The sequence below is a fragment of the Lathyrus oleraceus genome, chromosome 2 (assembly GCF_024323335.1).
Source record: "Lathyrus oleraceus cultivar Zhongwan6 chromosome 2, CAAS_Psat_ZW6_1.0, whole genome shotgun sequence".
In the NCBI taxonomy this organism is placed as follows: Eukaryota; Viridiplantae; Streptophyta; class Magnoliopsida; order Fabales; family Fabaceae; genus Lathyrus; species Lathyrus oleraceus.
This window is the reverse complement of record NC_066580.1, coordinates 294,869,302-294,884,264: the sequence shown is the minus strand read 5'-3', so window position 1 is coordinate 294,884,264 and position 14,963 is coordinate 294,869,302. Positions and strand designations below refer to the sequence as shown.

Genomic DNA, 14,963 nt, shown 5'->3' with positions numbered 1-14,963 from the left:
TCAGAAAGATGTTAAGTGGCTAACCAAGATATCCTCCTCCCCTCCAATCACAATCATCTTGTCATTGGTAATGAATTTTAGCTTTTGGTGTAAAGTGGAGGTGACGGCACCTGCAGAGTGGATCCATGGTCTCCCAAGTAAGCAGCTATAACCGGGATGTATGTCCATAACCTGGAATGTGATATTGAAAAAGGTTGGGCCTATTTTGACTGGTAGGTCAACCTCTCCTATCACTGCTCGTCTTGAGCCATCGAATGCCTTCACAATTAGGGTGCTGGGCTTCATATTCACCCCCTCCATCGGCAGCTTTATCAAAATGGTTTTTGGCATGACATTCAGTGAGGAGCCTGTGTCCACTAATACCCTTGATAGTATAGTATCTATACACTTCAAGGAGATATGTAGGGCCTTGTTATGGTTCTTTCCCACAACTGGTAGTTCATCATCATTAAACCCCAAAAAATTTCCAGTGGTTACGCAAGCTATCACATCGTCAAACTGTTCTATTGTTATGTCTTTCGTGATATGTGCTGCGCTTAACACTTTCAACAATGAATTCCTGTGTGCTTCTGAGTTGAGCAACAGAGATAACATGGAGATTTTCGAAGGTGTTTGATTCAACTGATCTACCACTTTATAATCACTCTTTTTTATTATCCTTAGAAATTCCTCAGCCTCCTCTCGAGTGACCTCAGCTTTAGGTGACAGATGCATTTCTTGCATTTCTCGACTAGGGACAGGAATTTGGATAGGAGTAGCAACTTCTTTCCCCTTGGCTTTTGTAGAAGCATCAACAGCCCTTGGTGCAAACACTCGGCCACTGCGCGTTATTCCGGCTGGCCCCACAATTGAGGTAACATTTGGTTCGTTGATTACCACGGGTTGGTCTTCCTGCCCTTGCTTAAAAGCTCTGGGCTGATATATCCATGGTACCGCCTTCTCATCCTCATATGCGAACGGCGCTGGAAATTCTATCACCAAGGGGTTTATGGGGATTTCCACATTAACCTCATCATAAGGGATGGCCACATTAACCTCATCGAAAGGGATGTCCACGTTAACCTCATCGAAAGGGATGTCCATGTTAACCTCATCGAAAGGGATGTCCACGTTAACCTCATCGTAAAGGATATCCACCACAACGGCTATCTCTTTCTCTTCTTTGTTCTTAGCACGGCGATTTATCTGTAACTCGCCTCGATCCAGCATTTGTTGTATAAAATTCCTCAACCCTTTATCATTCTCATTATTGACTAGCTCCTCTGGGACTAGACCACTTTTTAGCAGTTGTGCCCCTATCATGGTGATAGGGGTTTGAATGTCTTCAACCTTAAGAATCAGTTCTCCCTGATCACTCTCCTCTATGGCACTGACGGAAGCACCTCCATGTGTTGGCATGGGATTAGTGTTCACGTTCGGGCGTCTTGGAGTGAAGGTAACAACTTTTGCTTCAATCAGGTCTTGTACCCTATTTTGGAATGCAAAACAATTCTCCAGGGTATGGCCGGGCGCTCCCATGTGAAATTCACAATGGGCGTTAGCATCATATCCTGGTGGATATGGAAAAACAGCCGGTTTTAGCTCCCTCAATGTCAGAAGACCCTCCTTTTGCAAATATGGGAATATTTGGCTGTAAGGTACTGGTAGAGGGTCAAGTTGCCTTCTTGGAGGCTTTGGCTTGAATTGTCTTGGTGGTGCTGTGTTCTGTTGTTGACGAGGTTGTTGATGTTGTGGTTGATACATTGGTTGTTGTTGTACGGGTTGCTGATAAGGTATGGGTACCACGGCAGCGACTTGGCCATATGAAGCCTGTTGCTTCCCCTTATAGCCTCTAGATACAGCATTCGTTTCACCCTCTTTTTTCTTCTGGAAGCCTCCAAAATACTTTTTCGGTGCGCTAGAGGTGGCCACAGCTCCTGAAATCTTTCCATCCCTCAGACCCTTTTCTATACGATCTCCGATTGTGACCAGATGTGCAAAATCGGATGCTGCACTACTCACCAATCTATCAAAGAATGGGTCCTTCAGCGTGTCCACAAATATTCCAGTCATTTCCTTCTCAGACAATGGTGGCTCTACCTGAGCAGCCAACTCTCTCCATCGCTGGGCGTATTCTTTAAAGGACTCGTTTTCTTTCATTGCCATCCCTTGCAACTGCATTCGGTCAGGTGCCATATCCAAATTATATTTGTACTGACGGAGGAATGCGTCAGCCAAATCTTCCCAGCTTTGAATCCGCCCTTGCTCTAAGCTCATGTACCATCTCAGAGATGCTCCACTCAGGCTGTCTTGGAAACAGTGTATAAGCAGTTTGTCATTTTCGGTGTGAGCAGCCATTTTCCTGAAGTACATCACTAGGTGACTTCTTGGGCAGGTCTGGCCTTGGTATTTCTCGAAATCAGGAGTTTTAAATTTAGCCGGGATGACCAAATTTGATACCAGACGCATGTTCATGGCAGAGGCACCGAATATATTATTCCCTTCGATAGCTTTGATCTTCTTTTCCAAGGCACGAAGCCTATCTGCAGATGGATCTGGAAGTGTTTTAGGCTTTGGTTGATCCGGCACATAGAAAGCTTCATACGGGTCATCTCCCATTTCGGACCCATAATGCGCAGGTGCTTCAGAAGGCTCTGCACGATCCTCATCTCCCTTCCCCCCTACTGGTATATGAACCAGACCCTTCTTGGCGTGGATGAAGTTGTCGTCTTGGTGGATTAAACTTGATGGGTTATCATTCCTTCTAGCCTCATCTTCTGCATCCGCAACCCTCTCTCTCTGGGCGATGGCGAGCATTGTTTCTAGTAGTTGATCCATCTTCTCTTGGATCGTAATGATGTCCGACCTCATGGTAGCTTGGTTAGCCTCCACTTGCTCTAACGTCATCTTGTAATGGCTTCGCGTCTCGTATCGGTGTTGATTAGTCAGCGTTTACTGGTAGATGGTAAAAGGTTGGGTAAGTTTTTTTGTTTTTATGAAGCGTGATGCATGAGGATGCAAATGTTATGCATATTTTATTTTCAGGGAATTTTCATCACGATTGTAGTTGTATTAAGCATTTAGAGAAAACATAAAGTCAGGAAATAAAAATGAGGATCATCCTCTTCCATTCAAATATTTAAAGTACGGAGTACAAAGGCATAACCGCCCAAATCGATGCAGCTCAAATACTAACTGAATATAAGAAAAACAGAAGAATCACACAGAAGTCTTTCGAGTTATGAGTTCTTCTAATTCAGAGTTGAACCTCTTCACCATCCCCTCACACATCATAACAAAATGGATTACAGCAGGATGTGTGTCATGCTGGTCCAATCCTTCCACTGCCTCTCTCAATCTCCAAGGCATTTCTTGGGTTATCCAATTGCAGAATTGCACCAAACCGTTGAGCTTTGCACGGTACCCATCTTTGTCTGCTTGCAAGAAATTGATAGTTCTCCTAAAGGTATCGTAATCCTCAATGACTTGCTCTCTTTCCCTTAGCCATATCACACTGTCTTGATGGAATGCCTCAAATCTATCTTTCCAATATTGAGCAACTCCTTTAGCATCTTTTGCTTCTTGGCATCTTCCAGGGCTCTTTCCTTAAGTCGGCGCTCGTGCTCGGCTTGGGTCTCAACATTATGGAGGGAGATAGTGAGATCTTGTATCTTTGCCTCCAATATCTCTCTAACCTCTTTTTTCTCTTCTGTGGCTCGTAGCCACCACCGCTTATTCTTTAGGCATTCTTTCTCAACCTGTCTCAACTGCTCTTTAAGGGTTTCTAGGCAGTGGTCAGCTTGTTCCATGCCTATTTTCACTTTCTTTCTCTTATGTTCTTCTTTGTCGACCTTTTCCTCAGTTGCTTCAAGCTGGGCCTTCTTCCTCTCTAGTTCCCATTTTATCTCATTTCTTTCATTTGAAACTTGTTGGAAGCTGGCCTGTAGCTCTTCGTTTTCTCGTCCAAGTCTTGCTATAGTAGCTCTTAATGCTTCCACTTCTTCCATGGAGACAGGAATGGGTTCTGGTGATGGAGGTTGAGTTGGAGGATCGAGGATGAATGGCAGTTTGACCTCTTGACTTCTTCTAGTGACCCATTGATGATAGGGTTCTTTATCCCCTATGACACCCTTTCCTTTGTCTTGTCCTCTGAAGCGAACTTTCTCCCAGGCTCGGATAACCCTTCTCAGCATAACAGGATCCTCCATATCATGGAACACAAAACCTTCTAACAACTGGTCATCTGGTTTGTATATGATAGGATAACCCAACTGCCTTACTGCTAAAGCAGGATTGTAGTTAATGCACCCTTTTGACCCTATTAGCGGTACATTCGAGAATTCTCCACAACTAGTAATTGTGTCTCCCACATTCAAGCCATAAGGATACCAAATAATGGTATTTTCAGTGAGTCCTACCAGCTTTTGAGACCACTCATATCCATCCATACTTTCAATTGTATCAACCTCTTTGAACACATGAGAGACAAGCCATTGGTAAAGGAGTGGTATGCAACATAACATCAGTCCTCCCCTCTTCTCAAAGCGTAGGTGCAAGGTGTGATAAACATCTGCCAAGAGTGCGGGTACCGGATCTTCGTTCTTGACCTTGACGGCCCAAAAGACGCTAATAGCTGCTACATCAACTAACTTCTCCATGTTAGGAAATAACACCAATCCAAAAATAAGTAAAGCCATAATAGTATCATGGGCTTCCCACTTCTGGGCTTTGGCAAAGCTTTGAGCAGTTTTCTCCAGGTACTCTTGTGGAATCCCTTGCACCTTCCCCCAAATTTTGATGTTAGGGGTTAGATCTTTGACTGGGATGTCTAGTACTTTTGCCAACTCTTCGGGTTCAGGGATTTGACCTAACCCTTTGTATGGTCCCTTCTTTTGCTTAGGAGAGTCCAATATTCTTCCAAATTCTTCCAAAGTCGGGGCCAACTGGAAATCTTTAAAGAGGAAACTTCTGAGTGGTGGATCATAAAACTGGGCTAGTGCGGTAATAGCATCCTTTTGTACTGGTACAGACAACAATTGTAGAATCTTCCCATATTTGAGTGTGAATGCGTCTCGACGGATGTTAGTCAACCCATCTCTGAATGCAATGAACTTCTTCACACATGGTACCTTAGCTTTGATTTGGAATGTTTTCTTCTTTTCTGACTCCATTTGTTCTTGAATGCTTAATTAACTGAAAGTTTTGAAATTCCCTGAGAATAAAAAGTGTGTAAATGATTTTGCTATGCTCATAACGAATGCAACATGATGTTTATGCAATGACAGGGATCCAGGTTTCACATATATCACAAGGTTCAACTTAACAACGGTTCTATGTCTTTTACCCCACACATCAAGGATTGCTCTAAGGTTATCCATTTTCATGATAAGAACTTAGAGTCATGGACCAAGTTCAGTCTTCCATCGCAATAATGGGCTAGCCACATTGAAATGGAAGTTCTGAATCGGTCTATTCTAAGTGGGATCCTCGTATTGTACGAACAGGGTGTACACCCCTCGGTTCAATACTACACGATCGCCAATCATGAAGACGGACTTCAGTTTAAGATGAGGTTCCCAGAGTCATGGACCATGTTCAACGTTTCCTCGCAATGATGGGCTAGCCATATTATGATGGAAACCCTGAACAGATCTACTCTAGGTGGAGTTCTCGTATTGTCCCAATGAGGTGTACACCCCCCGGTTCAACACTACACAACTCCGGGTTCTAAGTTTTTCTCAAAGCTCGGGTACGGAGCTCATCTCACGACATATGCCAAGTACCATAGATCACCCAACACAATAGCAGAATAAATTATATAGCATAAATAATACATCAAGATATACAAAAGCAAATGAAAGCGATATTCTAACATTCATAGCAAATTGACTAAGTTAGGCTTGACTCTCTCTTGCTTGGAGCAGGGTCCCCAGCAGAGTCGCCATCTGTCGCATCTCGAAAAATACGATTCCTCGCGATGGTCGCGGAAAAAATTTGTTCGAACAGAGTCGCCACCGAACTTTATTTACTCCAATGAAGGAATAGGAAAATATCGATAAAACCTTTGAAAAATAGAATAATGGTCATCGCAACCATATTCGGGTTCGGGAGTCGATTACGCAAGGGGAAGGTATTAGCACCCCTCACATCCGTTGTACTCAACGGGAACCTTTTAGTCTAATTTGCTATTTGAATGTTAGTTTATTGTTATTCGCTTTCTTCGAGTAATTAGAGTTGATAATAGAGATGATTGAAGACCTCAGGAGGGAAAAGGGGAGGTTTTTTATTAGTGTGCTCGCGAAGATACAGCAATCTCCTGCCTACGTATCCTTATGGTATAATAAGGAAATCAGAGCATTCGTAGTTCGGGGAACTACAGTTTTTGTTGGTGTCTTTTAATGAACAACTGTGTAGATCGCGTTCTAAAGGCTAAACGCTGGCTTGTTTACTCTCGGCGGAGGCTTAAGCATTGGTTTGTCATGCGCATTAGAAAGGATTGACAGTGTTCTTTTGAAAAGAATTTTTAAGTTATAGGTTGCACGGGGCGGGACATTAGTTTGATTTGTTAAGGTATTTTAAAGAACGACAAAAGATTGAGCAATGTGGTGTACACCAATTGACCAATTCCTTCGAGGAGTAATAAGGCGTACGCCCTCCACTCCTTTTTCGTTTGATTATTTTGAAAGTTGTGTTTGTGGATGTTGAGTATGCACAGTAGTGAGGCGTACGCCCCCTACTTGCTTATTCAAAGAATAATGAGGCGTCCGCCCCCTATTCCCTTATCCAAGTTTATTTAAAGTGTTTTAATCGGAAGTCGATAATTTGTGCAATATGGCGTACGCCAATTATTCAAATAATCGAGAGACAATGAAGCGTGCGCCTCCCATCTCCTATCACCCGAGGTTTAAATTGTAAAAGATATGTTTTTAATTGTTTTGCGAAAATGGTTTGTATTTGAATTGGTAGGTTTGGATTTAAAGATGATTTGAGCTTGTATGATAGTGGTTTAAATTAAATGACGAAGATCCGAGCAATATGGCGTACGCCAATTATTCGAATAATCGAGAGATAATGAAGCGGATGCTCATTATTCTCCTTTTCATTCAAAGGTTTATTATTAAGATAGGGCTTTTAGAATTTATAAATAATTTGGAGGGGTACTCTTAATCTTATAGAATTTTTTAAGGTTTAAAATGAATGACGAAGATCCGAGCAATATGGCGTATGCCAATTATTCGAATATTCGAGAGATAATGAAGCGGATGCTCACTAATCTCCTTTTCATTCAAAATTTAATTAGAATAAGGTTTTTTAGAATTTATAAATAATTTGGAGAGTGATTTTGATTTTATAGGGTTTTTTAGGGTTTTAATTAAATGACAAAAATTCGAGCAATATGGCGTACGCCAATTATTCGAATAATCGAGAGATAATGAAGCGGAAGCTTATTAATCTCCTTTTCATTTAAGGATTAATTATTAAAATAGAGCCTTTTGGAATTTGTAATTAATTTGAGGGAGATGATTTTGATTTTATAGAATTTTTAGGGTTTAAATTAAATGACGACAATTCGAGTAATATGGCGTACGCCAATTATTCGAATAATCGAGAGATAGTAAAGCGGAAGCTTACTATTCTCCTTTTCATTTAAAATTAATTTAAATAATATTTTTAGGATTTGTAATTAATTTGAGAAAATAATTTTAATTTTATAGAGTTTTTTAAGGTTTTAATTAAATGACGACAATTCGAGCAATATGGCGTACGCCAATTATTCGAATAGTCGAGAGGTAGTAAAGCGGAAGCTTACTATTCTCCTTTTCATTCAAAATTAATTTAAATAAGTTTAAGAGAACATTATTTAAGTATGGTGAATTAGGGTTAATGTGTCTGGATAAAGCCTATGTGGTATTAGATCGAGATTGACCTTATTTTAGGAAAAGAAATACTTATTAATACTAATATTTAATCTCCTATTTAATTAATATTCCAACGAAATAAACAAAGATATGAATTAAAATAAATAATAATCAATAATCAAACTAAATAATATTTCTACTATTATCTAATCATATACATCTCAATTTTTTTAAAGCATCCAAAGTAATTCATAAAAATATTCAGGTTGAGGTGTTTGGGAAACAGCAAGGGGTACAGTCCCAACACTCTTAACTACAAAGCCCATATGAGACCCTACCGTGACCAATAATCCAAAATGAAAGAAATAAAAAACAAAATGGGCCGTGGGCCCAGACCCTTTTAAAGCTCCATCCGGAAGCAAAGGGGTAGAACAAAATCTGAAGGGGCAGCTGTACAGCTCCCCTGCACGCGTGGCTTTGTAAGCCCCCAACATTATCCACGTAGCCGCTGGTTTTTAAGAAGACGTGTGGCTTTTTGAATACTCAACAGCCACTTGTTGCATTAATTAACACACTAAATTGGAATTAAATCCTGTTTAAAATATTCATTGTATCTTAAAATCTATTAACTCCTCCTACTCTATGTTTTTTCATTTTCTCCTCTTCTGTTATAACCTTACCCATTAAAACCAAATCTTAGCCGTGTAGTTTCCAAATCAAAGGTCCAAAGAAATCGAAACAAAAACGAATCAACAAGACAATAGAAATCTCATGTAATAATCATGGGGGTTATGGCATTTGAGGCGATGTGAACAAGATGGCAATATCAAATCATGCAAAGGAGAAATGTTAAATACCAAATCGGAGCTAGTCCGACGTTTCAACTCCGGCAAGGTGAGGTAAGTGATCCTTAGGTCTTTCAAGGTTCTTTCTTCCTCTCGAACTTTCCGTCTTCTTCGCTTCCTCTTTAACGATTTGGGTTCGTTTCGGTTTTGACAGGGGGCTTAGCTCGAGCTTGTTGAGCTTCGGTGTGAAAATCTCAACAAGTTCAAAACAGAGCTTTTTTAACTAGGGTTTTGGAATGATTTCTCCAGAGTAACGGCGCAGAAATTCGGATCCCTACTTCATCCCTGGAGGTCCTTATTTATAGCATTTTTGATGTACGAGGTTTTGAATTCCTCTCTCATGAGCTTGGCAAGTTAGTGGGAGAATCATTCCGTTAGGTAGCAGAATTTCTCAGAGTTAGTGGTGCTTCAAATCGGTGTGGTCCCTCAAATGGCAGGATGAGGTTTTGTCTGTAGTGAATCCGTGGTAACCACCTATTTTTTACTTTTCACTGCAGTAATTGTCTATTTTACTTAGCATTTGCCATTTGTTTTTTTTAAGCTCGTGTTCTGATTTTGCAATAGGTTTATGTTGTGATAGATGCATGTTTACAAGGTTTTTTTGAATGATGACAGGTAGGTAGATGGCATAGTTATGTGATGGATAGACTTGCATCATGAGTTTGGCATGTGGTTGTGCATTATTGGCTGTTGTAAAGATTGAAGTCATGGTGATGGTGAATTCATGATGCTTGGTATCACTTTGTTGTTGTAGTGATTCCGGGCTGGTGTATAGCGGCAGCATTTTGTCCTGTTCGGCCTTAGGTACGTTATGCGTCGTGCATCTTGGTATCATGGTGTAGTTATGCTGAATCTGCTTTACGTCACCGCGTGGCTCTTATGGTATTAAAAATATATTGCAGGTTGCTTCTTTACAGGTCATGTACCAGTCAATTTCATGAAGTGGCTCGTGCATAATTAACAAGTTAAGGTATCAAAGTCCATTCTTAGGATGCTTTTTATGTACAAACTTGAAAATAACTTGTTCTTCATTTGTTTATTGTTCTACTCCTGGTATGGCTGTTATGAAATTATTCGAGCGTTGCAAGATGTATGGTTGGTGATCTTATAAGGGTGCATTTGTGATATGCAGGTTTCTGATGTTAACCAAATGGCCCTGTAGTGGATTTCTATCCTGCAATATGGTCGGTTATTTGTGGCTCACAGTTTTGCTAAACTCCACGGTATCTTGCGGTGTCTTACTGTTTCGACAATTCTTGGACATCCGAAACTCTTGGGAATTTTGAATGGATTTGTTATATTGCAGGGTGCTGTTATGCCGACATAAGTTGGCGAGTAACTTCAAGTTCCATGATTTCACTTCTGTTTTGAAAGGTAATGACCATAGCCTTCGGCTCATGCGCCATAAGCCTTTCACTGCCATTTTCCTGATGCTGGTGTAAATTGACTGTAGTGTAGGTGCCTGTTTGCTGAAGATCCTGACAGTCTATATTTGGGATAACATCCTCTTCGTGGTTTTTCAACGTAGCATCCAACCTTACATTTTTCTGGATAAAATCTTTGTTGAATGATGACCTACCATAATCAAACAAATTGTTGTAAATAATAGCACTCCGGTCCGGTGCAAACGCAGCCGTTTTGGACATCCTTAGTTCGAAAGACTTGGAGTCCCAGTTTTTGAAGACTCTGATGTAATTTCATGCATCAAGCGGACTTTCTTTTTTCATGTAGAAGACTGAGTTTAAACATGCCGTAAACTCTATCGGCAACACTCTCGGTGGAATTCCCATATTTCTCCTTGGCTTAGTGATGAACATTGATTATAAAACATATGCCATAATAAGTGTACTGAAACCTTGGTTAAATTTGTGTGATACAGGTGATGCAGGCTGGACTGCGCTTATCTGGACACGGCATGTTGCTTGTTAAATCTTTTGGAAATCTGTTTCTTCTTGTAATGTCATTGATTCTCTTGGCTGCTTTGAATTTCAGCTCGGTATTTTTTCGCAGGGCCTAATTCCTCAACATAAAACTGTTAAGGCATGTTGCTTGGTTTGTGGAGCGAGATTGTAATGGGCTGCAGGGAAAATCTAGGAAAGCATCATGGCAAAGGGATGTTTAATTTCCAGTTTGAAGCTTATTCCTTTCGTTTGACTTGATTGTAACGTAACTTAGATCATTGGACTGTTTGTAACCAACAGCATGACTTCTCATGGTTATACTTGAAACAATTGTGTTTGTAAAAAAAAATCCAAAATTTATTCAGCCAATGTATTTCTTTATTGACATTTTTAAACCGTGCCATATTGTATTTTGGGATCATTGGCCATTTGATACACGTTTGAGCAAAAGATCTCTTAATCCTTGGCCTAAGGCCATGATGGTTATAAATGAAGAACAAAAAATGTGAATTTGCGAATTTAAGTCATTCATTTAATATCTCTTCAACTCTTGCCAACTTGGTAACTTGGTTCAGTAAGGTGCAAGAAGTAAAATAAGCTAGTCCATGGCGTGTCAACGATTACTGTCTGTAATAAACCATGTTCATGACTTTGCTTATGGATTCAGTATTATGGTGTTGTCAAGATGAAACTCAAACGTGTCCTTGATCCATATTGGTATCCCACCTTAAGAAATATCCTTTCACTATATCCCTTTTCTTACATTCATGTAATAAATCATACTCTTTAATGAAATGGATTTTACGAAATGCACGTTTCTAGGTAGTATGAAAATGGCATAATAATGATAGGAAACTAAAGTGAAGTATTCTCGTGATGAAAGGTATGCCATGATGTGCATATGATGTTAAATTCAAAAAAATGAAATTAATTTTATGAAAATTTTAAATATGACCGGATAAAATTGGGGTATGACAGTTACCAATAGAGATATTGACTAAATCCAAGGTAAATCATACAAGTTGAGTCGCCACCGCACTTCTATTTGTCCAAAGGAATGGTTAGAAAGCGAACAAAAACCTAAGAGTTTTATCGAATCAAAAACTAGTAAAAGAGAGTCAGAGATCTGGGTAAGGGGGTTGGTTATGCAATGGGAAGGTGTTAGGCACCCAAAACATCCTAGGTACTCCTAGGGAGCCCTTTTCATACTTGTTGTAAGGTTATTGTTTTGTGAAAAATTTGTTTGTGCAAACATGATTAATGAGATGAGAAGAGAATATACAAGTTATTTACATTTGTGTTTGGATGGATAAACCCATTGCCTACGTACCATCTTAAAAAAAGATTAGGATCAAAACCTCGTAGTCCGGGGTAAAAATCTAAAAAATGAGTTGGTGAATTGATTGGTCCAAAAGCCTTAAGGTCTTTTGTTATCCAAGGGAGAAAACTCAACCTAAAACCACAAATCCACCATGTGAGGATAACTTCAACATGCTAGTGAGGGGTTAACCCTATAATAAGCATGGAAGACTCATTGTCCATCACTAAGGATATAGGTGAGTATTACATCTACCACAAGGATAACTCAAACCTAATAGCTAAAGGTTATGAAAAAGTTTGATTAAGAAAGTGGCCATTGAAACCACAAAAAATATTTGAATGGGTTATATTTACCAATGAAAAGTATTCACAAAAATATGGTCAAAGTTGACTTAAAGATTCAATTCAAAATGAGTGTTATGAAAAGAAAGTTTGAAAATCAAAAGCATAAGGCTTTGGTTTCTAATGTTGAAAACAAGTGATAAATGTTTGCACAAAGGTTTTGGCTTGGGTTAGACTGGAGAGAAGAAGAAAGGCTAAAGTCCTAAGCATACAAAGACGTGAGGGATAAAGAATAAGACCACAATGGAGTTCCTCTCTTGAGATCATATGGATGATCCAAGTAGCTCCCATCCTTTGGAATAAGCAATCACATAAGCATGAACTCAAGCAATCATCAATCAAATGAACTCTTGGAAGGCTCTTCAAGGCATCTTGTAACTCTTTCTCTTATATGCTCATGGCAATGGTTCCTCAAATTTGAATCAAGGTGGAATCCCTAGCACAAGAACACACACATCAAAGAGTTTTATGAAGCAAATCAAGAATGGACAAGAGGGAGTTTAGAATATAGTCCTTTCAATGTTCATCTTCAAGCTTTAAGCATTCTAAAGGCATGAGGCCTAGTTGCTCTTTGACATTTATAGCACTCTAAATGCATGAGGCCTAGTTGCTCTTTGACTCCATTTTGCATAGGGAAGGTCCTAGAAGCTAAGTCCATTTGTCCATTTCTTTGCATTTGGTTCACAACAAACAGACAAACACAAGCACAAAAGATATATACACAAATATATGCTCAAGTGAGCAAAAGGAAAATGGCATTAGCATAAACATGTGCTCAAGTGAGCAAAGGAAAAAGCAAATGAATAATATGTGCAAGAATAGTAAATTGCATAAAAGTAAAGAGAAAAAGTAAATGTTAATGGTTAATAGTTAGTGTTAGTAGTTAGTGTGCCATAAGGAAAATTTAGCGCTATGTTAAGCAATCGTAATTGGACTTATGTAGAAGTCACAACTATCTGAGACCGGTCAATAATAATGTAGGCAACAACACAGATTAGAAGTCTTGATTAGTGAACCAAGTTCCAACAACTTGTCATGCCAAAAAGAAGAAGAGAATTGATCTTGTATTGATTTAAGTCTTTTGCATGATTTAGGAAACAACCTATCCTTAATGCAAATCCATTCACTTGATCAATTGATCAAGATGAATTAGATTTGAATCAAGGAAGATTAAGTCTCCCTTATCAATGCTAACTTATCAACCTTCAACTCATTGATAAAAAAGAAGAAAGAAGAAGAAGAAGGAAGAGATGAATAATGGAAAAGGAAATGGAAAGAATAAAATGCATAAGGTGAATGAAATGTACCGATCCATGTGTGTTGACCAAATGACATTGAAAATTAAAGTCAAACCATGATAAATCAGAAGTGAGATGAAGATTGGAGGTCAAACAATAAGCAAAATATTTTTGGCATTTTTAATATTAAAATAAACTTGAATTAAAAGATAAAAGAAAGGTCAAACTTCAAAATCACTTCAAATCAACCTTGAAAGGTCCAAGTGATTTATCCCAAGTTCAACAAAGTCAAACAATGTTTGACAAAAAAATTCAGCATTTTTAAAAGTCAGAAACTATTTTTAATCAATAAAAAATGAATAAAAATAACATAATTGAACTAAAATCTCAAATAAATCTCAAATCAATTAAAAAATTGATGAGAATATTTTTCATAGATCCATCATCATTCAAATAGGTTAGGAAAATATTTTTGTATTTTTTGAATATTGAAAACTATTTAAAATGAATTAAAAATAACCAGAAAAGAGAAAATCACAAAAAATATCAAATGACAAAATAAAAAAAATAAAAAATCAAAATTAGAAACTAGAAATTATTTGGAGAAGAATGCAATTGGTCCCATATTTTTTGGAATTAAAATGAAGAAGATATGAATTTTCGAAAATAATGGAAATAAAAGAAATTAAATCAGAAAATAGGAAATTCAAAAAAACAAGGAGCGTCTGATCAAGCCTCATTAATTGACGTGGTTGATCAGACGCTCCACATGCGCGCTTCCATGGTATACCAAAGTCATCAGCGAAACACATGGCATTATTAAAAGTCATAAGAAGCAAAGGCCAGGATTAGATCTGGAAATCAGATCTAAGGGCCTAGAATGCATCTGGAAAAGGGACGGTGACCGGAGCCACCGTCTTCTCCGGTGAGCATGAAGATTCCGGCCAAAATTGCAGGTTTTAAAAGCTTAACCAAAATATACGATCCATACATCATTGGAAAGCTGGGATGATGTACATCATCCCTGTACCATTGGTTTCTCGTCTAGATCCTCATAGAGAGAGAAATCAGAGAGAGAAAATTACGGGGTTCATGCTGAACTTCATGGATTTCAACAATTGAGCATTCAAAACAATTGCCTCAATGAAGAGGACTTCAGCCAACACAATATCCAAGCAAATAGATCAATAAATGGTGAGTTTCGAAGAAAAAACCAGTTGAAGAGAACCTTTGGATTGTGGTGATCTGAGCTTGCTTCCTTTGGCCAAACATAGCTGCAATGGATTATGAGAGAGAGGTCTAGGAACTTTAGATAGAGAAATTCAACCAGATTTAGTTGAATTTCAGATCTGAGAAATTTGAGTGAAAAATGAAATAGTTCCTTTGGTGAGAGGTTTGGTTTTCAGTTCAGCAGCATTTCAGGTTGATTCATGGATGAAATTTGAATGGAGTGAGGCTTCTAGTTATAGATGGAGAGGC

General features: G+C 38.8%; 2 protein-coding genes and 1 long non-coding RNA gene across 3 annotated transcripts; 1 reads left to right on the top strand and 2 right to left on the bottom strand.

Annotated features, from left to right (window-relative positions):
- LOC127122959 (uncharacterized) lies at positions 1-2,886 on the bottom strand. The gene is made up of 2 exons (XM_051053231.1): positions 2,440-2,886; positions 1-2,079 (listed from the first exon to the last, which is right to left on the bottom strand). Exons 1-2 carry the CDS (start codon positions 2,884-2,886, stop codon positions 1-3), a joined length of 2,526 nt encoding a protein of 841 aa, XP_050909188.1.
- A 602-nt stretch (positions 2,887-3,488) lies between these two features.
- Positions 3,489-5,150, bottom strand: LOC127122957 (uncharacterized). The gene has a single exon (XM_051053230.1). It carries the CDS (start codon positions 5,148-5,150, stop codon positions 3,489-3,491), a length of 1,662 nt encoding a protein of 553 aa, XP_050909187.1.
- Positions 5,151-8,600: 3,450 nt separating this feature from the next.
- LOC127121357 (uncharacterized) lies at positions 8,601-9,281 on the top strand. The gene is made up of 3 exons (XR_007803421.1): positions 8,601-8,737; positions 8,838-9,149; positions 9,248-9,281. It is a non-coding gene; the product is annotated as an uncharacterized LOC127121357 (long non-coding RNA).
- The last annotated feature ends 5,682 nt before the right edge of the window (positions 9,282-14,963 follow it).

Excerpts from the sequence above, each read along its gene's own strand:
- LOC127122957 (XM_051053230.1), bottom strand. The coding sequence starts at position 5,150 with ATGGAGTCAGAAAAGAAGAAAACATTCCAAATCAAAGCTAAGGTACCA.
- LOC127122959 (XM_051053231.1), bottom strand. The coding sequence starts at position 2,886 with ATGACGTTAGAGCAAGTGGAGGCTAACCAAGCTACCATGAGGTCGGAC. Across the intron at positions 2,080-2,439 it reads CTGCCATGAACATGCGTCTG|GTAGAGCCACCATTGTCTGA; the intron begins GTATCAAATTTG and ends TTGGCTGCTCAG.